A 21,591-nucleotide genomic window follows, 5' to 3' on the forward strand; every position below is an offset into this window, starting at 1 on the left:
CATAAGACCACCTATGAAGAAGTACAGAGGGATGGGGGAAGCAGAATCAAACCTGAATCTAATTAAGCCTTTAAATCCAACTAAAAGTGCCTCTGAAGAAAGGCGAACAATCTATTCCTAAAAATCAGTAACTGAAAACCCTACGGAACACAGTTCTACTCTGACACACGTGGGGCACCATGAGCCAGAATCGACTTGACAGTAACTCTGTTTTTTACCAATTAAGAGAAAATACACAGGCCAGAGCAACATATTAAACTATACCACAGAGATGGAATCAGCAAAACGCAGACTGGGAAAATCTACAAACAAATCTTCAACAAATTGCAGGGGAGCTTTTTGTCTTCTATTAATCCTGCCTGTTCTATGTTTTAGGTTATTTTAAAAATATGAACTCTTAGCTTATCAAAATCCAAAGTTAATATCTTTGCCATCCTCCAGAGAGTAAAAGGAAATAACTTCCATCTACCTCCATCCAAACTAATATTTTATAGTTGTTGTATAATTTAATTTAATGGAAGTATTTAACTCCATAAGGCATTGTTATCATTATATTTAAGGTCATCGTTCATTTGGATTTACCCACATATTTATCACTCTTCATTCTTCACCGCTATTTTATTATAGAGAATTTCAACCATATACAAAAACAGTATAACAAACCCCCATGTGCCTATCACCCAGCTTCAACAATCACAAACTCATGGCCAATCTTGTTTCATCTATCCTCCCATTCTTTGTCCTATTCCCATGTAATTTTAAAACAGCTCCCAGACAGCATATCATTTCATCCTTATAATGTTTCAATATGTATCTCCAAAAAGATAAGGACTTTTAAAATATAACACTGTCACACATAATAGTATTTATTCAGTAAAAATGTCCCTCTCAACCCCATCCCTCCTATGCCCTACAATTATAAATTTGACAGTATTCTGAAATCTAGAAAACTGCACTGCAAGTTCCAAATAACCAAGCTAAAATTCACCTTCTGAAACACAGTTTTATCTATGTTGAGGGACTGCCTATATTTTCTTCCTAGAGTCAAAATTAATTCATACAGAAATTCATACTTTAATTATTTTTTTAAATGACTACATTCGGAGTAGTGATACTGATTTGCAATACAGAGGTTAAGGTAGGTATGCCACAGGTAAAAGAAATACTAATGAAATACCAAGCCTTACTTTTATGTCTACTATTAATAGTATATTAGTATAATAACTATGAAGTACAAATTACAATTTTGAAAGATACTGTGAAATAAACATCAGTACTTCTAGAAATCTATCGTTCAGACTCTCAGATAGACAAAAAGAAATCTTAAGGTTATTAATTACAATAAAGTTTAAATTAGCAAAAACTGTGAAAAAATCTAAATATCCATTAACTGGGGACTGGTTTAATAAATTATGACATGTTATAAGAACATCCTGTACCTTTAAAAAATAAATTCATTACATATTGATACGGGATGAGAGTGAAAACAAAATCCAGAAGAGAACAATGTGTACAGTGAGTTATCATCTGTTTAAAAAATATAAGTGTACATTCCTTTGCTTTTTATACACGGAGTATCTCTGGATAGGCGATCTGAGCCATGGAATAAGCTTAGGAGAGATTTTCCAGTAACTATTTGCACCTTTTGAATTCTATGAACTCCATGACTATACCATATATTCAAAACCAAACAAATTAAAAACTGAAGTAAATAAAAATTATATCTAAAATATTTGAAATATTATATCCTCAGACTGGGGCATCAATATGGAAATTCCTGGTTCCTTTCCCATCTCCTCAATGCTGGCACTGGTTTTATCACAAACACTCAACTGTGCCCTGAGCCTACAAGAAATCTATAAAATACACCTAAGGAAAGACAGTACCTGTTTCCACGATATACTCACATGTATTAGTAACAGACCAGCATGAAGGAAGGATGATTTCTGGCAACCATCTAACCATATTTAACAGCTACAGGGCAGGTCTGTAAAGGCAGTGCAGGAGGGAAAGGATGCCAAAGAAAAAATAATTGGATGAAGAGCTGGCAAAGTATGGACAGGAAAGCAGGCTAGGTAACTTGATACCAGAAACTTCAAATAACGATTTCTAGAGTCATAAGTCAGGGGAATCTAGATTACACCAAGCATGGAATTAGGATAACTAGAGAGTAGTTTCAACCCAAAGCCAAAAGATATAAGATCCACAAAGAAAAACCTCTTCTCCTTGGCGATAAAGAATGAGAAAATAAAGATTCTGACCGAAGATGAAAGCTAAGTGTCCTAAACAACTGCTTCTCAAATCGTTTGTTTGAATTACTAGAATAAAATAAAACATACAAAATACAAGCCCAGTTTTCTTAGTAGACTCAAAGACATATAATTATTCTGTCAAATTGCTATAAAAGTTTCTAAAGGGCTACTCACAACATATGAACTTATCTTCTCTCAATGGGGACTGTTAACAGTTTTACAGATAACCCTACTTTGAATAGGAGCCCTGGTGGCACAGCGGTTAAAAGGTACAGCTGCTAACCAAAAGGCGGGCATTTTGAATTCACCAGCTGCTCCTTGGAAAGCCTATCGGGCAGTTCTACTCTGTCCTATAGGATTGCTGTGAGTCAGAATCAACTCAATGGCAATGGGTTTTGGTTTCTACTTTAAGTAGCAATGCCCTGCACAAAGAATGAACATTACCCTGCGTTCTGGTATCTACTAGAGAAAACTAGAACCAGAAGGAATAAAGTAAGAGCACAGAGAAAAAGAAGAGGACACATTCTCTGAACTTTAGCAAAACTGAGAAATGAGATGCAAACGCCTACACTTTACAGCAAAGGTACACATCTCATACCAAAAGTATTCTCTCCCAGTCTGGCATACATTTGACACTTGAATGGAAAGCCAACTATATAACCCAGAACAGTGACAGGGAAAAAGAAAAGTGGATAAATTAGGGAAAGGCCACAATTGAGTTGTGGTAAATTGTTACTTAAGAATCTACTTGTGTCACAACTCATACTATGAAACTGGTATTTCCCTGCTACCAAAATTAGACAAAAATATCACACAAAAAAGGAAATTATGGACCAATATGAATATAGACAAGAGACTCCTCGACAAAATATAAGGAAACTGAATCCAGTAAAATACAAAACTAGGATTATACATCATGACCAAGTAGAATTTATCCCAGGAGTTCAAGCTATGTTCAGTACACCCACTCCTCACTTATGAACATAGTTAGGTTCCAAACACCAAGTCATTATGTGAAAATCGACATTATGCGAAAATGGAGTCTGACCACATCGGATCACAAAATGGAGTATGACTACATCATTACATATTTACCAAACTGCATTACTGCATAACTGCAAAATTACATCATTACATAATTGCCAAACCACTGAGATCCACAGCCTAGCCAAGATGACACATAACCTTAACCATCGCAGCCAAAGTTACTCTTGCCTCACACCTTGGCATTCGTTACTGCCAGATTGTACACTGTTAATGCAGAAAATAGAAGGACAGTAGATTTTTTAGCATTGTCGTAAATGTGAAATGTCAGAGAACGAGACAGTTGATACGTGAGGAGTAGGTGGATATGAAAATCAATCAATTTAATATGTCATATTAATAAAATATATAGACCAGGCAATGTTTTGTTCTGTCATACGTAAGGTCGCTAATGAGATGGAACCAACTTGACAGCACTGAACAACAAACGACAAAAACCACATGCTAATACCAATCGATAGAGAAAAAGAATTTCACAAATTAAACAAACTAGGAGTAGAAAGGTACTTTCTAAACCTAAAAGGTCATCCTCAAAACACACAGTTAACATCATACTTGATAGTGAAAGACTGAATGCTTTCTACTTAATACTAAGAGAACATGACAAGTATGCTCCCTTCTTGCCACTTATATTTAGTACTGCACTAGAGGTTCTAGCCAGAAAATCTATGGGAAAAAAAGAAAGAAAAAACATCTAGATTAGAAAGGAAGAAGTAAAACTGTATTTGCAGATAACGCGATCTTGTGCATAGAAAATTCTAAGGAACTGACAAAAAACTATTAGAGCTAATAAAGAGTTCAGCAAGATTTCAGAATACAAGATCAAAATACAAAAATCAATTGTATTTCCATATACTTGAAATGAAAAATCTGAGAATTAAATTTAAAAAACAATTATAAACAATAGCATCAAAAAGTATAAAATAATTAGAAATAAATTTAACACAAGAAGTGTAAGAGTTGTACACTGAAAACTACAAAATACTGTTCAAAGAAATTAAAGAAGACCTAAATGAATGGAAAGAAATCTGTGTTCATAGATAGGAAGACTTAATATCGTTAAAATGGCAACACAGCCCAAACTGACCTACAGATTAAACACAATCCCTTATCAAAACTATCAAAATCTTACCAACAATCAGAAACATGATCCCATATATAGAAAATGCCAAAGAATCTAGAAGAAAGCTGCCAGAAATAATAAATGCGCTCAGTAAAGTTGCAAACTACAAGATCAACACACAAAAATCAGTTGGGTTTCTATACAGCAGCAATGAGCAATCTGAAAAGAAAATTAAGAAAACAATTCGACTTAAAACAGCATCAAAAGAATAAAATACCTAGGAATAAGCTTAACCAAGGAAGTGAAAGATATGTACAACATAAACTATAAACCACTGCAGAAAGACATTTAAAAAGACCTAAGTACAGTCAGCATTCCACATCCACGAATTCAACCAACCGTCGATTGAAAATCTTCAGGGGGCTACGGGAACCTACCCTGCAATGATTCCCAGCCTGCTCTGCTGGCCCTAGCACATGCAACAAACAACCCATTTCAGTAACTCCCTTTCAGCTGGACCTGCCCTGCTGCACCACAGCTGAGAAACTGGCCCTGCCCATTGCACAAGGAGATGAAAAGTATTGTGCCCACAGACGAGCAAGCAAAAAAGAATGCAGAGCTTGCCTGCTCAGACATAAACAAATAAAATGAAAAAGCAAGACGGAACAAACAAATCTACAACAAATAAATGAACAAAATAACTACTAAACAAAAGACAGCACACAATATCAAAACATATAAAAAAACAGGACAGGATGTTCCAGTAAGCATCCAAAATAAAACACCAGATGACCTTCCAGTAGAAGAAAAGGCACTAGAACTACCTGATAGGGAACTCGAATCTCTAATTTTCAGACCTATCCAAGAGTTGAAGCAAAAAAACAGACAAAAATGAGGAAAAAATAGACAAATTCATGGAAAAGGCAGACAAATTCATGGAAACTACAGACCGAAAAATGGAAGAATTCAGGAAAATAATACAGGAACAAAATGCTAAAATAAATTCACAAAGAGAAATCATACAAAAACAGCAATTAGAAATGTAAAAGATAAAACAAGATTTCAGAAATAGTGTCACAGAAGGGCTGAGGATCAGGTTTGAAACAATGGAAGACAGAATCAGTGAAATTAAAGACAAACACTTGGCTATAACTGTTTGAGAAAAAATCAGAAAGAAAAATGAAGAAACCCTGAGGATTATGTGGGATACAATCAAAGGAAAAAAATCTGTGAGTGATTGGCATTATACAATAAGGGGAGAAAACAGAAAATATAAACAGGATCACTGAAGAACTGCTGACTGCAAATTTCCCCAATATCATGAAAGATGAAAAGCTGACCATCAAAGATGCTCAACGAACCCCATAAAAGATAGAGCTCAAAAGAAAATCACCAAGGCATATCATAACCACACTCTGCGAAAACCAAAGACAAAGAAAGAATCCTGAGAGTAGCTCGAGAACACTGAAAAGTCAAATACAAAGGAGAAACAATACGACTAAGCTCAGATTATTCGACAGAAACCATGCAGGCAAGAAGTCAATGGGATGACATATATAAAACCTAGAAGGAAAAAACTGCCAGCCAAGAATAATATATCCTTAAAAACTCTCATTCAAATATGATGGTGAAGTTAGTACATTTCCAGATAAACAGAAATTAAGGGACTATGTAAAAACCAAACCAAACTTACAAGAAATATTAAAGGCGCTCCTTCAATCTGAGAATAAACAACATCAGAACACAGCCTGAATTTAGGACACAAGACTGTACCAGCCAGATACCAACTGAGGAAATAAACTCTCAGAGACTATCCAAAACCAGAAGAATTACAACAGGGAACCAGGTTAATCTGTAAATAACAACATCACCAGAACAATAAAAGAGGGAATAAATGGTGTAGGTATTAGAACTTTCTAATGGAGCGGAAGGCAAGGCAATACCAAGTAATAATAGACTGGTTCAAACCTAGGAAGATAAGGGTAAATTACAAGACAACCACAAAGAAAGTTAACAAACCTACTCGTCAAAATAAAGAAGAAAAACATAAAGGCTCCGTAAAAACAAAAGAAATGAAAAAAAAAAATCCACAAAAGGAATTCAACACAAGAGTCACAGGAGCAAAGAAAATATCAGCACCACAAAAAAAAAAAAAACTACAAAATAACCTACAAAATAACCTCACACCTATCAATAATTACACTGAAGGTAAATGGCCTAAATGTATCCATGAAGACATAGAGACTGACAGAATGGATAAAAAAACGGGATCCATCAATATGCTGTCTACAAGACACACACCTTAGAAACAAAGATGTAAATTTATTAAAAATCTAAGTATCGAAAAAAGTATGTCAAGCAAACAGTTACCAAAAAAGAGCAGGACTGGCAATACTAATCTCACATAAAATAGACTTTAAAACAAAATCCACCATAAAAGACAAAGAAGGGCACTATATAACGATTAAAGGAATGATCCATCATGAAGATATAACCATAATAAATATCTACACACCAAAAATACATAAAACAAACTCTAACAGCACTGAAAAGAGAAATTGACAGTTCCACAATAATAGCTCGAGACTTCAACACACCACTCTCAGTAAAGGACAGAACACCTAGAAAGAAACTTAACAAAGATACAGAAGAACTAAAGGGCACAATCAGCCAACTTGACCTTATAGACATATATAGAACACTCAACCCAACAGCTGCAAAGTTCACGTTTTTTTTCCAATGCACATGGAATGTTCTCCAGAATAGACCAAATCTTAGGCCACAGAGCAATACTCAAAAAATCCAAAACACTAAGATAATACAAACTATCTTCTCTGACCACACCACCATCAAGGTAGAAATTAACAACAGGAAGAGCAAGGAAAAAAATCAAACACATGGAAACTGACTGACACTCTGCCTAAAAACCACTGGGTAATAGAATAAATCAGAGATGGAATAAAAAAATTCCTAGAATCAAACGAGAATGCAAACACATCATACCAAAACGTTTGGGACACAGCAAAGGCAGTCCTCAGAGGACAATTTACAGCCATAGATGCACACATCAAAAAAGAAGGGACAAAATCAAAACATTAACTATACAACTCGAATAAATAGAAACTGAACAGCAAAAAAAGGCCACAGCCATCAGTAGAAAGGAAATAATAAAGATCAGGGCACAACTAAATGAAATAGAGAACAGAAAAACAATTGAAAGAATCAACAAAACCAAAAGTTAGTTCTTGAAAGGACCAACAAAAATCGAAAAACCACTGGTCAAACTGACAAAAGAAAAACAGAAGAGGACACAAATAACCCAAATAACAAATGAAATGGGGGACATTACAACAGACTCAACTGAAACAAAAAGGATAATAACAGAGTATTATGAAAAACTACTCCAACAAACTTGAAAACCTAGAGGAAACTGATGAATTTCTAGAAACACACTACCTACCCAAACTAACACAAAGTGATGTTGAAAATCTGAACAGACCCATAACAAGAGAAGAGATTGAAAAGGTAAACAAAAAACTTCCAAAAAAAAACGGCCCAGATGGCTTCACTGGAGAATTCTACCAAACATTCAGAGAAGAGCTTACACCAGCACTACTCAAACTATTTCGGAACATAGAAAAGGAAGCAACACTTTCAAATTCATTCTATGAAGCCAGCATAACCCTGATACCAAAACGAGGCAAAGATACCACAAAAAAAGAAAATTATAGACCAATAACTCTCATGAACATAGATGCAAAAGTGCTGAACAAAATTCTAACCAGAAGAATACAGCATCAGATAAAAAAAAAAATACATCACAACCAAGTAAGATTCATACCAGGTATGCAAGGATGGTTCAACATTAGAAAATCAATCAACGTTAATCCACCATATAAATAGAAGGAAAGAAAAGAATCACATGGTCATCTCAACTGACAAACAAAAGGCATCTGACAAAGTCCAAAACACATTCCTGATAAAAAGTCTCAATAAAATAGGTATAGAAGGGAAATTTCTCAACATTAAATAAAGGGCATCTATGCAAAACCAACAGCCAACATCATTCTTAATGGAGAGAGGCTGAAAACATTCCACTTGAGAACAGGAACAGGACAAGGATGCTCTTCATCACCACTCCTATTTAACATTGTGTTGAAGTCCTAGCTAGAGCAATAAGGCAAGAAAAGGAAATAAAGGACATCTAAATTGGTAATGAAGAAGTTAAACCGTACCTATTTGTGGATGATGTGATACTATACATAGAAAACCCAGAAGACTCTACGAGAAAAACTACTGGTACTAATAGAAAGATTCAGCAGAATAGCAGGATACAAGATAAACATACAAAAATCAGCTGGATTCCTATACACCAATAAAGAGAATAATGAAAAAGAAATCAGAAAACAATACCATTTATAATAGCCCCCTAAAAAAATAAAATACTCAGGAATAAATCTAACCAGGGTGTAAAAGACCTACATAAAGAAAACAACAAAACACTACTACAAAAAACCAAAGGAGATCTAAATAAATAGAAAAACATACCATGCTCATGGATAGGCAGGCTCAACATTGTGAAAACGACAATTCAACCCAAAGCAATTTACAAATAAAATGCAATCCTGATCCAAATACCAACAACATTCTTTAAAGAGATGGAAAAACTAATCATTAACTTTATATGGAAAGGGAAGAAGCCCCAGTTAAGGAAAGCACTATTGAAGAAGAAGAATAAAGTAGGAGGACTCACACTACCTGACCTCAGAGACTACTATACAGCTACGGTATTCAAAACAGCCTGGTACTGGTACAATGACAGATATACTGACCACTGGAACAGAACTGAGAACCCAGATGTAAATCCATCCACCTATGCTCACTTGATCTTTGACAAGGGCCCAAAGTCCATCAAATGGGGAACACTCAGTCTTTTTTAACAAATGGTATTGGCAAAACTGGATGACCATGTGCAAAAGAATGAAACAGGACCCATACCTCACACCATATACAAAAACTAATTCAAAATAGATCAAAGACCTAAATATAAAGCCAAGAACTATAAAGTTCACAAAAGAAAAAACAGGATCAACCCTAGAGGCCCTAATACACGGCATTAACAGGATACAAACCATAAACAACAACACACAAACTCCAGAAGATAAGCTAGATAACTGAGATCTTCTAAAAATTAAACACTTGTGCTCATCAAAATACTTCACCAAAAGAGTACAAAGAGAACGTACAGATGGGAAAAAAATTTTGGACACTGTAAGTCAGACAAAGGTCTAACTAACCTCTAAAATCTACAAGAAAATCCAACACCTCTACAACATAAAGACAAATAATCCAATTTAAAAATGGGCAAAGGAAATGAACAGATATTTCACCAAAGACATTCAAGCGGCCAACAGACCACATGAGGAAATGCTCTCGATCACTAGCTATTAGAGAAATGCAAATCAAAACCACAGTGAGATATCATATCACCCTGGCATTACTGGCACAAATTTGAAAAACTGGAAATAACAAATGTTGGAGAGGCTGCGGGGAGATCAGAACTCTTATGCACTGCTACTAGGAATACAAAATGATAGAACCATTTTAGAAAACGATATGGCGCTTCCTTAGAAAGCTAGAAATAGAAATACCATATGATCTAGCAATCTCACTCCTAGGAATATATCCTAGAGAAATAGGAGTCATCACATGAATAGACATACGCACACCCATGTTCACTGGAGCATTGTTCACAATAGCAAAAAGGTGTAAACAACCTAGATGCCCATCAACAGATGAATGGATAAACAAACTATGGTATATACACACAACGGAGTGTTACACAATGGTAAAGAACAATGATGACTCTGTGAAGCATGTCATAACATAGATGAATGTGGAGGGCATTATGCTGAGTGAAATAAGTCAATCGTAAAAAGACAAAGATTGTATGAGACCTCTACAGTAAAAACTCATAAAAAGGTTTACCACACAAAAAGAAACAATCTTTGATGGTTACGGGGTGGGGGTGGAGGAGTGGGTGGGGGGGGGGGGGAAGGACACTAAATAGACAACAGGTAAATGGTAACTCTGGTGAAGGGTAAGACAGTACACAATATTAGGGAAACCAGCAAAGCTTGTACAAGGGAAGGTCATGGAAACTCCAGAGACACATCCAAACTCCCTGAGGGACTAGAATTGCTGGGCTGAGGGCTGTGGGGACCATGGTCTTGGGAAACATCTAGCTCAACTGGCATAACACAGTTTATAAAGGAAATGTTCTACATTCTACTTTGGTGAGCAGTGTCTGTGGTCTTAAAAGCTTGTGAGGAGCCATCTAAGATACTCCACTGGTCTCACCCCTTTGGGAGCAAGGGAGAATGAAGAAAACAAGATGCAAGGGAAAGATGAGTCCAAAGAACTAATGGACCACAACTACCACAGCCTCCACCAGACTGAGTCCAGTACAACTAGATGGTGCCCGGCTACCACCACTGACTGCTCTGACAGGGATCACAATAGAAGGTCCCAGACAGAGCTGGAGAAAAATATAGAACAAAATTCTAACTCACAAAAAAAGACCAGACTTACTGGCCTGACAGAGACTGGAGAAAACCCTAGAGTATGGCCCCCAGACACCCTTTTAGCTCAGTAATGAAGTCACTCTCGAAGTTCACCCTTCAGCCAAAGATTAGATAGGCCTATAAAACAAAATGAGACTAAAGGGGCACAACAGCCCAGGAACAAGGACTAGAAGGCAAGAGCGGAAAGGAAAGCTGGTAATAGGGAATCCATGGTGGAGAAAGGAGTGTGTTGCCATGTCGTGGGGTTGTTAACCACTGTCATTAACGAGAAACTAGTTTGTTCTGTAAAATAACCTTCACCTAAAGTACAATAAAAATTAAAACCCCCCTCCAAAAAAAGAAAATATTCAGGGGAGAGTTCCAAAAGCAAAACTTGAATCTGCCACACCAAGCACTACGCTGAATGCAAGCGAATGAAGTGATGTACAGGCACACCCTGCTGTAGCCTCTCGCTATTTCATAGATCCTCAGTCTCTCTCTAGCACTTGTTATTGAGCATTGTTCACCTAGTGTCTTGTTAGTTTGTTACGTGTGTTGTGTGTACCCTTTGTTTCTGTGAAAAAAAAAATGGCTCCTAGAAAGCAATTAAGTGGTTAAAGCAATCCCTCAAAGGAAAAGTGTGAGGGGGTTGAGGAAGCAAGAGGAAGGAACTTAAGGCTAGTAAAGGATGGTTGGATAGCTATGTAAAGCGCTACAGCCTCCAGAACTTCAAGATCATGGGCCAGTCGGCATTTGCTGATGCCCAGAAGAGCTCAAGAAACTCACAGAAGAGAAACGCTATCTTCCAGAGCAAATCTTCAATCGTGATGAAACAACTCTTTATATAGCATTTACATAGAATTAGGTATTAAAAGTAATCTAGAAATGATTGAAAGTATACAGGTGGATGTGCAGGATGATATGAAAACACTACGCAATTTTATATAAGTGACTTGAGCACCCATGGACTTTGGTATCTGCAAGAGCCCTTAAACCAATCCCCCCAAAGATACTGAGGGATGACTGTAAATGGGAAAACATTCTGTGTTCATGGATTGGAAGACTTAATATTGATAACATGTCAATACTACCCAAAGAGATCTATGGAGCCAATGCAATCCCTAACAAAATTCCACCAGCCTTCTTTGCAAAAATGAAAAAGCCAATTCTCACATTTATATGAAATTGCAAGGGCCTCTCAACAGTCAAAGCCATCTTGGAAAAAAAAAAAAAAAGAATAAAGTAGGAGGATTCATACTTCCTGAGTTCAAAACATACATAAAACTACAGTAATCAAACCAGTGTGCTAATGGTATAATAATAGACACAGAGACCAATGGAATAAAATTGAGTCCAGAAATAAATGCAAACATCTATGTGCAAATGATTTTCAACGAGGGTGCTATATCCATTCAGTAGGGGAAAGGTGAGTCTCTTCAATAAATGGTGCTGAACAACTGAATTGTCACATACAAGAAGGATGAAGTTAGACCCATACTTCACACCATCTATGAAGATTAACTCAAAATGAATCAATGACCTGATGTTAGAACTAAAGCCATAAAACTCTTAAGAGCAAAACACAGGAGTAATGCTTCAAGACCTAGTTTTTGACAATGGATTCCTGGACATGACACCAAATTCATGAGCAACAAAGTACAAAACAGACAAACTGAACTTCATCAAAATTAAAAAGTTTTGTGCATCAAAGGACTTTATCAACAAAGAGACAACCTACAGAATGGGAGAAAATATTTGGGAATTGTGTATATGATAATGGCTTAATATTCAGAATATATAAAGAACTTCTACAACTCAACAAAAAAGGACAAACAACCCAACCAAAAAATGGGCAAAAGACTTAAATAGACATTTCACCAAAGAAGATATACAAATGGCCAACAAATACATGAAAACATGGTTATCTTCATTAGACATCCAGGAAATGCAAATCAAAACCACCGCGAGATAACACTTCAAATACACTAGAATGGCTGTAATCAAAAAGTCAGATAAATAACAAGTGTTGGTGAGGATATGGAGAAATTGGAACCTTCACACCCCTGCTGGTAGGAATGTAAAATAGTACAGCCACTCTGGACATCAGTCTGGCACTTCCTTAAACAGTTAAACATAGTTACCAACCATATGACTCAGCAATTCTACTCTTTTAAATACCTAAGAAATATAAAACATATGTCCATACCAAAACTTGTACACAAATCTTCATAGGAGGATTACTTATAATAGCAAAAGGTGAAAACAACCAAATGTCCATCAACTGATGAATGGATAAATAAAATGTGACAGATCCATACAATGGAAAATTATTTGGCATTAAAAAGGAATGAATTCTGATACATGCTACAACCTGGACAGACCTTGAAAACCTTATGCTAAGTGAAAGAAGCCAGTCACAAAAGCTTACAGTCTACATATATGATTCCATTTATATAAAATGTACACAACGGCAAATCTATAAATTGAAGGGAAGGAGGAGGAGACTGGTAAAGGGTATGGGGTTCCTTTTTAGGGTGACGAAAATGTTCTAAAATTGATCATGTTGACTGCTGCACAACTCTAAATATACTAAAAAACCACTGAACTGTAAACTTCAAAAGGAAGCATTTTATGGTATGTGAATGATAATAAAACTGTTAGAAAAAATAATCTAACATAGTAAGCAACTTTGGGAAGTTTTATGTTTAAGGACACTCAGTTTTATCTTCAATAATCACAGTGTGGAACAGGAATATCTTCACAGACTTCTGCTATTTCCCTTCTGCTGCTAAGATAGGACAGCCTGGTACTTCAAGTATTTTTATTATCAAACCTCAATCCAGAAGGGATTTAAGACACACAAGATGTTCAAGTAAGTACTACAGAATAATTTCACTTTTTAAAAAAGCACATTCACTTTTTTCTACATAACAAATAAAAAACAAACCAAACCCGTAGCCTTCGAGTAGATTCTGACTCAGGCAACACTAAAGGACAGGGTAAAACTGCCCCATAGGGTTTCCAAGGAGTGCCTGGTGGATTCGAACAGCTGACCTTTCGGTTAGCAGCCGTAGCTCTTAACCACTACGCCACCAGGGTTTCCACATAACAGACAGACCTCTCAAAAGTTGTGGTCAAAGGAAGGCTAGCATCCAATAAAGTTTGCTTTTTGCTATTTGCTTTCAGTATACAACAACTGGATTTAAATTTCTCAAGCAGTGGACTGAAGTGACAGCACAGAGTCACTCAATTACCTGCAGTAACAAATTAAGTTCCCAAAATCTCATAGATAATGGGGGCCAGAAGCAAAAATGTTCTTGGGACATACTAAAAGAAAGAAGAAAAAAAAAGAGCTCCGATGAAATTTAATTTCTGAGAAGATACAAATACCTAGTCCTCAAAATTCAGACCGTTCTACATAAAGCCCTTTCTTCATTTTATATGATAATCCTTCTATCCCAATTCACACTTAATCCTTCCATCCCAATTTACACTTAACTGTTTCATTAAAACAGATCAACTTCAGAAGGGCAACATTATCATCTTCCCTGATCCCCTTCTATCAGTTGTAAGTTCTTACCTGGTTCCGGGAGCTCAGACTGGGGGGTCAAACTTGGAATTCCTGGCTCCTTTTCCATCTCCTCAATGCTGGCATTCGTTTTATCACAAACATTCAACCGTGGCCCAGCTGAATCTAAGTGGCCTGCACAATTCGGATCTGTCACTGCATCTTCCAGTACATTTGTGGAAGTAGGAGGTCTATGCTCAGGGAAGTCACTCCCCTTCTGCACAGGGTCACCAGGAAGCAAGACCCCAAAGGCACCCTTAGAGTTTTCTTTCTCCCTAAATCTGTTGGTGCGCTTACGAGGTTTAGTGCGCCTTTGGTTTAAACGCTGCCACCGCTTTTTAGGCACCACTTGATGTACACCATTGTGTTCATCATTCTTACTGTTCATTTCAGAGTCCAGCTCTGGGTCTTTTCTGTTTTCAAAAGAGGGGGCTTTCTCAGGAATTTTATCAGGGTCAGACTGTCTGACCTTGTTATCAAAATGAATGTCAGAAAAATGTGAACAGTCTTCACTTGTTAAATGGCCCTTTAATTGAAGGGGCTCTTCTTTACCAGGGTCTTCTCTCCCACCCCTTGAAGAGACACTTGCTGAGCCTCCACTCTCTCTGTCTCCCGGCAGTGCAGCCTCAAGAGTCACGCCTGGAAGCCGGTTCAATTTTCTTTTGCGCTCTGTCTTTAAGGCTTTCTGGTTCACTGTGTTCTTTCCTAACTGGGCTGAGAAACCATCTTGCAATTTGGACGACAGCTTTGATCGCCCACAATTTCGCCTAGTAATACAGTTTGAACGACTTTTCCCAGAAGCAGGGAGGTCTCTTCTGTCAGACACTAAGCCCGGTAAGGAGGTAGACAACTCCCCAGACAGTGCAGAGTCGCCCCCACTAGGGCTGGGATGGGCTGAGTCCTGAGTGTCATCTCCATTTTTTTCTGAATTGTGGGTGGAGGCTCCTGAAACCAAGACCTTAGAAGCCCCTGCAGGACTATTAGCAGAACAATCCGCAAGACCAGGACTCCGATACGAGACCAAGTTTTGAGCAGTCATCAACCGTTGCTCCTTGGTCTTACTATCATGCATATCTTTCAACATCATTAGCAATGTGCTGAATTTGTAGTCTGGTTCAATAGGTATATGATTCTGGCCAGAGGCAGAAGTAAAAAGTAATGGTTTTGATGGCTTTGATGTTCCAGAATCACTGACATCTTCATTTAAGGATCTGTAGGAGAGTTCCTTCAACTCGGACAGAACGTGTTTCACCACTGCTGTTTCTATGTCACTCGAATCCCTGGTTTTTTCATGCATGTTACTCAGTAGTTTTAGCCCATCCACTTTCCCACTTTTGGAAATGCTGGCCAAAGGAGAGCCTTTGGTATCAGAAGAGCAGCATTTCAAATTGCAGTCCTCATTTGTAATTGGGGGTTCTACCACAACTGGATTTTCTTTGTGTTTGCAGCACTTTATACTTCGGATCTTGGGCTGTTTACTTTTCGAATGTAACAGAGACTGATTTGTAGTTCCACCCTTTATTAGCGAGTTCTCACTGGAAATGCTTGATGACGTGTTGAATTTTGGTGGGAGGCTGTCATTTCTAAAATCCGATGGGGGTTTGCAGACAAGCGTGGACACCTTAAGATCAGAGAGATTAACCTGAGATGTCTCAGTTCCGGGCTCTGCTGTCTTAGTACAGTCCATTAAGTGGTCTGTATGTGAGTTAGTAATGAGGGACTTCTGCTTTGCTTTTACCCTAGTGTTTGTGGCAGAAAACCGAGAATACTTTATCTTCTCATTTTTCTGCATGGATAATATGTTCTCTGTTCTATCAAAAGCGTCCGTAATTTCAAGGACACTGTTATCAGACTCTGAGCTATGATCTACAGGATCCAGGTCACTGCTTCCATCATCAGAAGTGGTACAGATGCTAATAGAATCACTTCGCTTTTCCTCATCACCTGCTCCAATATAGCAGAGTTGCACCTTTGAACTGCAAACCAGACCTCTTTGGGGTTTCTTCTTCTCTCCCGAACATTTAGAGATCAAGGCACCCTCAGGCAAGCCCAGTAAAGAGTCACAATTTGAAGTCTCAAATTCATTCTTCGCAGTGTTTTTTCCACAAGAAGAAAACAGGAAACTTCTTGGGGCAGTGTTGGACCCTGTGAGGCTGTTTGCTATCCTGGAAAGTTCATTAGAGGCCTGCTTATCAGATACATCCCCAGAAATAAAGTTTAGGCCAAGGTTCTCTGAAATCTTTCCCCTCCGTTCTTCCTTATGTGCTTCAAATTGCATGTGGCTCTTTTTCACACTAGTCCTTTTTGGATTATCAGAGCTCTTTCTGACTCGAGACTTAGCACATGGCTTTTCCTTCTCATCTGCAGAATGTTCAGAGTCAAAAGCCAAAGAATTCAAACAGCCATTAAGCAACAGATCATGTTCTGATTCAGGGTCATTTGTACAGTCCTCAAATGGCATATCCTCCTCACTGTCCAACTTGATTGAACTTCTGACACATTTTCGGTTCTTTGACCCTTTGGGAACATCATACTGTTCAGCAAGACCAACACTGGCTTCCCATTTACTCAAAATTTTCTGAGGAACCTTGAATTTAAAGGAGAAAAAAAAAAAAAGACTATCACTTATCAAAGGAATAGGAGAGAGAACAAAGAGATGACCAGTAAACATCTCTCAAATCAAAAAGCTTTTCCAAACATTGTTGCACTTCTCAAGGCCTCTCAATAGGACTGACCAGGTGGTCAGCAACCACAGTTCACCCAGAACTTACCTAATGGGGATTCCCCAACACTACTTCTACCACTATGATCTGTCATTGTAGGAAGGATTGATCCCACAGACCCTCCATCCTCCCTGCCATTACAAGCACAAAGGAATAGACCATTAGGTAGATTAAAAACTGAAAACATCACATTTCTAAATCAAATACTCAGACCCTTCTGCCTACCCCTTAGAACCTTAGAATCAGGATTTATTTTCTTCCTGATATATGAAGGGCAAGCACATGATCAGCTGCACAAATGAGAAAGCAAAATGCTAAAGAAAACGAATATGGAAAAAACAGAACAGGAGAAATGAGCAGGTCAGACCTGCCCCTAGGGGACTTGAAATTCAAACCTCTGGTTATCACTAGACTCCTGGCTGATCAAGACTCTTAAACATGATACACACAACTTGGATTATAAAACTGTCTCCTGGTCTTAATCATGTATTTCAGATGGGTGTAACAAATCAGATATGCTCTTTGTTTGTTGTTTCCTCACACCATGAGGACACTGAGGCTCTGTGGAATATACCTAATTTTCCAGACTCCTACCTCCTTCCCTAGCTTCATACAATATACACTAGTCAAGGTTGTAACTGCCAGTTAGTGTTCACAAATACTTTCATACTTGTGAAGGGATGGATGTTCTGCAAAGTAAAAATTCAGGTCACTGGATAAGTAGACTGCTCTTAATAAGCAATAAACTGACCAGGTGGTTTATTTTAGACACATACACACATACTCACTCTAACTCTCGCGACTGTGACCACAGTAGATCAACTTTCCAAAATTTGAAAGCCCTAGTGAACTCCTCTGAAAAACCAAGTTGGTAAACCTGTATAGCTAAAAGCTTGACAGAAACGCATTCCAGACACCTCCTCGACACCTCCTCACCACCAACCAGCCAAAATATGAGAAAAGATGCAGTTACTAGTTACAGCAGCAGATACTAATTTTTTGGAACATCAATCTTACGACGTATTAAGTATTTTATACTTATTTCTAATCTTTTACAGCTGTTCTACAAAGTAGATGCTATTATACTGGTTTTAAAGAAGTTACAAGTGGCAGGGCCTGTATACTTCCTCTTAATTATCCTAATTATGATTTACTAAAAACAGTCTACAAGTATATAATCACAGAGGAGAACGAAACGGCAATTACTTCCCCTCCTAGAATTGACTATAAAGAAATGTTAAAAGAAAATAAACCAGAATTTTATTAGAGCAACTTTAACACAAAACATCAAGCAAAAGAAAGAAAAACACAATGTTCTTGATTAAAATATAACCAGGTAAGAAACTGTAAGCTTAAAGATTGAAAAAACAAAGACAAAACAATAAACACAACAAAAAATCTTATGTTTCTCATTTCTAAGAAAAATAATTAACCCAGAAAGTGAGCAATAGAATATTTCATTGTGATGATCACTGTCTTCTTGTGTAAGATAGAACCAGAGAAGACTAGTCATTCCATGTTATACTATTACTTCTCTGTATGACATGGCAGAAGTACCCAAAATTTGAATGTAAATATTTGGAAGGCTAACACCACACCACCCCAACAACAACAACCACCACCCTCTGCTTCCCAGCTGTTTTTCACAGATATCCTACTACCAAAAGAAATAGCTTATATTTCAAATATCTAATACTTTTTCCCTGCACTTCCTCCCTTCCTGCCCACCCCCCGCAAGTAGATAATTTAAAAAAGGATTGTTTTATTTTTTACCTTATGCCTGTATCCTTTTTCTTTCTGTTTCCCTCTTCTCCTAAGGACAGGTAGCTCTTCAAATTGATGCCTGCCTTCAAACATGACGATTGCTTTTCCAGCCACCCAAGCTCTCTCAGAAGGGTCTCCGAAAGCCTCCACATAGTACTGCCGATAGGGCCTCCGGTTGGAAACTAGGTAAGGATAAAAACCAGTGATATTACTTTTAAAAAGATAAATGGTCATCATCAATAGAACAGCCACACCACTGTTGCCACAGAAACCTCTCATTACAAAGAATCAGCATGATAAAATGCCTACAGAACGAGAAACCCTGAGGCTGGTCAGGTACAAGGAAAATTTTAAATATTCAATTCACAGGGAAAGAAAATGCTTAAAGTTTATGAGAGAATTAAATAGTTTAAACTGGTGACATGCTAGATATTCCAATACAGTTAGAGGTTGATTAGCTAATCACAAAGCAAATAAATGTAACAGCCAACCTACCATCAGTCAATTAAGTGCTACAGCCTCATTGCCAGAAAATACAAAAAACATATATTAAGCTGCAGCAACATAAATTAGCAACCAAGCAAAATCTAAAAACATTAGGCTAAAATACAGGAAGGAAGAAATGTTTCAACACAGTACCATTCATGGAGTAGCTATGCTAGGCGAGGCACTATGCTAGCTGCTATACATGAATTCCTCACAACTACCTAAGAAATAAGTAGTTACATTCCCAGTAAAATCCAATGACTTCAGAGAAGGCAAATTCAGGGACAGATGGTGAAACACTGGCTCCGTAGCAATAGTGGAATTTTATAGTTTCAATATAGAGAAATTAAATAAAAGGAAATCTCAATAGTAATAAAAACAAAAAAAATCAGTCTACAGTTTCTTGGTTGTCCAAAGTTCTAATAATGCAATTACCAACAATAAAAGCAACATAAATCTCATTCAGAAAAGATTACAATCGGATTTATCTGTTAAACGTTCCTTGCGTACACTTAACACTTAGTGATCAAAGAATTATAGTCAGGGCTACACACAAGGTTTACTGATTTGTTTCTTTTTAAAAAAGAAAATGAAGATAATCTTACATAACAATTCACATCTAATTCCCTTAGAACTACCACATCCTGTTTCAAACACCTCCACCCAAAAAAGAGAATCCAAACATCACTTTGAAAAAATAGGAAAAGCCTACATCCCTCAGAATGATAAAAAACAAGAAAGAAAGGGGATAACATCTATAAACTGATCTTCAGAACAGGTATAAAGAGCTATGACTATTTTCAAAACTCCTCTATCCATAGCAACTGGAACATAGCCAAAATGTCAAGTAAATGCCAACGGTAGCTTCTCTTACGCTATTTTCAAAAGTGCACAACCAAAGCACAATGAGTACTCGAGTTGAAACAGTTGTTTTTTCTATAAAAATATATCTTAATAATAAAATTAAAAGCAGGTTAAATGTTCTAATTTCAGTCCATTTAAAAAACTAGCTCTGTTTAAAAAAAAAAAAAACCTAGACTAACTCCACTTATAAAAGGGGATCAAACCTGGTAAGATTTATATGTACCTATATAAAGGTTCGGAGCCCTGGTGGCACAATGGTTAAGAGCTACAGCTACTAACCAGCCCCTCCCTGGAAACCCTATGGGAGCAGTTCTATTGTCCTATAGGGTCACAATGAGTTGGAATCAACTCGACGGCAACGGGTAGTATATAAAGGTTCTTAAACTCAATTTGAGAAGCAAATGATTCTCCCATAAATAAACTCAACTAACACCGAGTGAGCACGTATGATCCGCCAGCACCCTACAGAAGAGAGACAGGAACTCACTGCCTAGTGGGTATAAATAGATTATAACAGAGCATGATAACTGCAGTAACATATTTATTTATACTCACTTTTAAAAAATAACAATGAAAAGTCAGTCATTAACTGGATGACGACCGAGACACATGGACAGAATTTTTACAGGAAAACAGGTATTCGTTAGGAAGAGATCTCCAGAATGAGGGCCTAGAACCCTCAAAGGCATGAATAAAGAAAAGAAAATGGAACAGCCGGGAACTACGAACACTATAGTATACAACAGAAGGAAAGGGAAACTAAGCAAGGTAAGCAGAGACCAGACCTACAAGAGCCTGGAAACTACCTTAAAAGCTTGGTCATTATCCTGGCTGGAAATGAGGAGCCTCATTTAAACTGGGGAACCAGAGGGTTTGGTTTTTTTTAAATTTTATTGGGGTGAAATATGTATAACAAAAATTTGCCATTTAAACCATTTTTAAGTGTACAATTCAATGATATTAATTACATTCACTATTTTGTGCAACCATCACTACTATTTCCAAAAGCTTTTCGTCACCCCAAACAGAATCTGAGAGATACCTCTTAAGCAATAACTCCCCATTTCTCCCTCTCCCCAGACCCTGGTAACCACTAATAAACATGTGTCTCTATGCTTTTACTTATTCTAGATATTTCATTTTGGTCTGACTTATTTCACTTAGCATAAAAGACCACATACTGCATGATTCTATTTATATGAAATTACCAGAAGAGGCAAATTTAGAGAGACAGAAGTAGATCAGTGGTGACTCCATCGGGGGG

At 37.3% G+C, this 21,591-nt stretch overlaps 1 protein-coding gene across 10 annotated transcripts in view; it reads right to left on the reverse strand.

The window, feature by feature from the left end:
• NSD1 (nuclear receptor binding SET domain protein 1) overlaps positions 1-21,591 on the reverse strand; it is a 179,568-nt gene that overhangs the window by 66,979 nt on the left and 90,998 nt on the right. For 9 of the 10 annotated variants that reach the window (XM_004371155.1, XM_004371154.2, XM_023726470.1 and 6 more), the window contains 2 exons: positions 18,987-19,159; positions 14,503-17,077 (listed from right to left, as the gene is read on the reverse strand). In XM_004371155.1, coding sequence (XP_004371212.1) covers positions 14,503-17,077; positions 18,987-19,159 — 2,748 coding nt within the window. Of the gene's footprint in view, positions 1-14,502; positions 17,078-17,261; positions 18,763-18,986; positions 19,160-21,591 lie in introns of those variants that run through there. The other variant, XM_023726475.1, reaches the window with a different exon arrangement.

This window comes from Trichechus manatus, unplaced genomic scaffold (genome assembly GCF_000243295.1).
Source record: "Trichechus manatus latirostris isolate Lorelei unplaced genomic scaffold, TriManLat1.0 scaffold00011, whole genome shotgun sequence".
Lineage (NCBI taxonomy): Eukaryota > Metazoa > Chordata > Mammalia > Sirenia > Trichechidae > Trichechus > Trichechus manatus.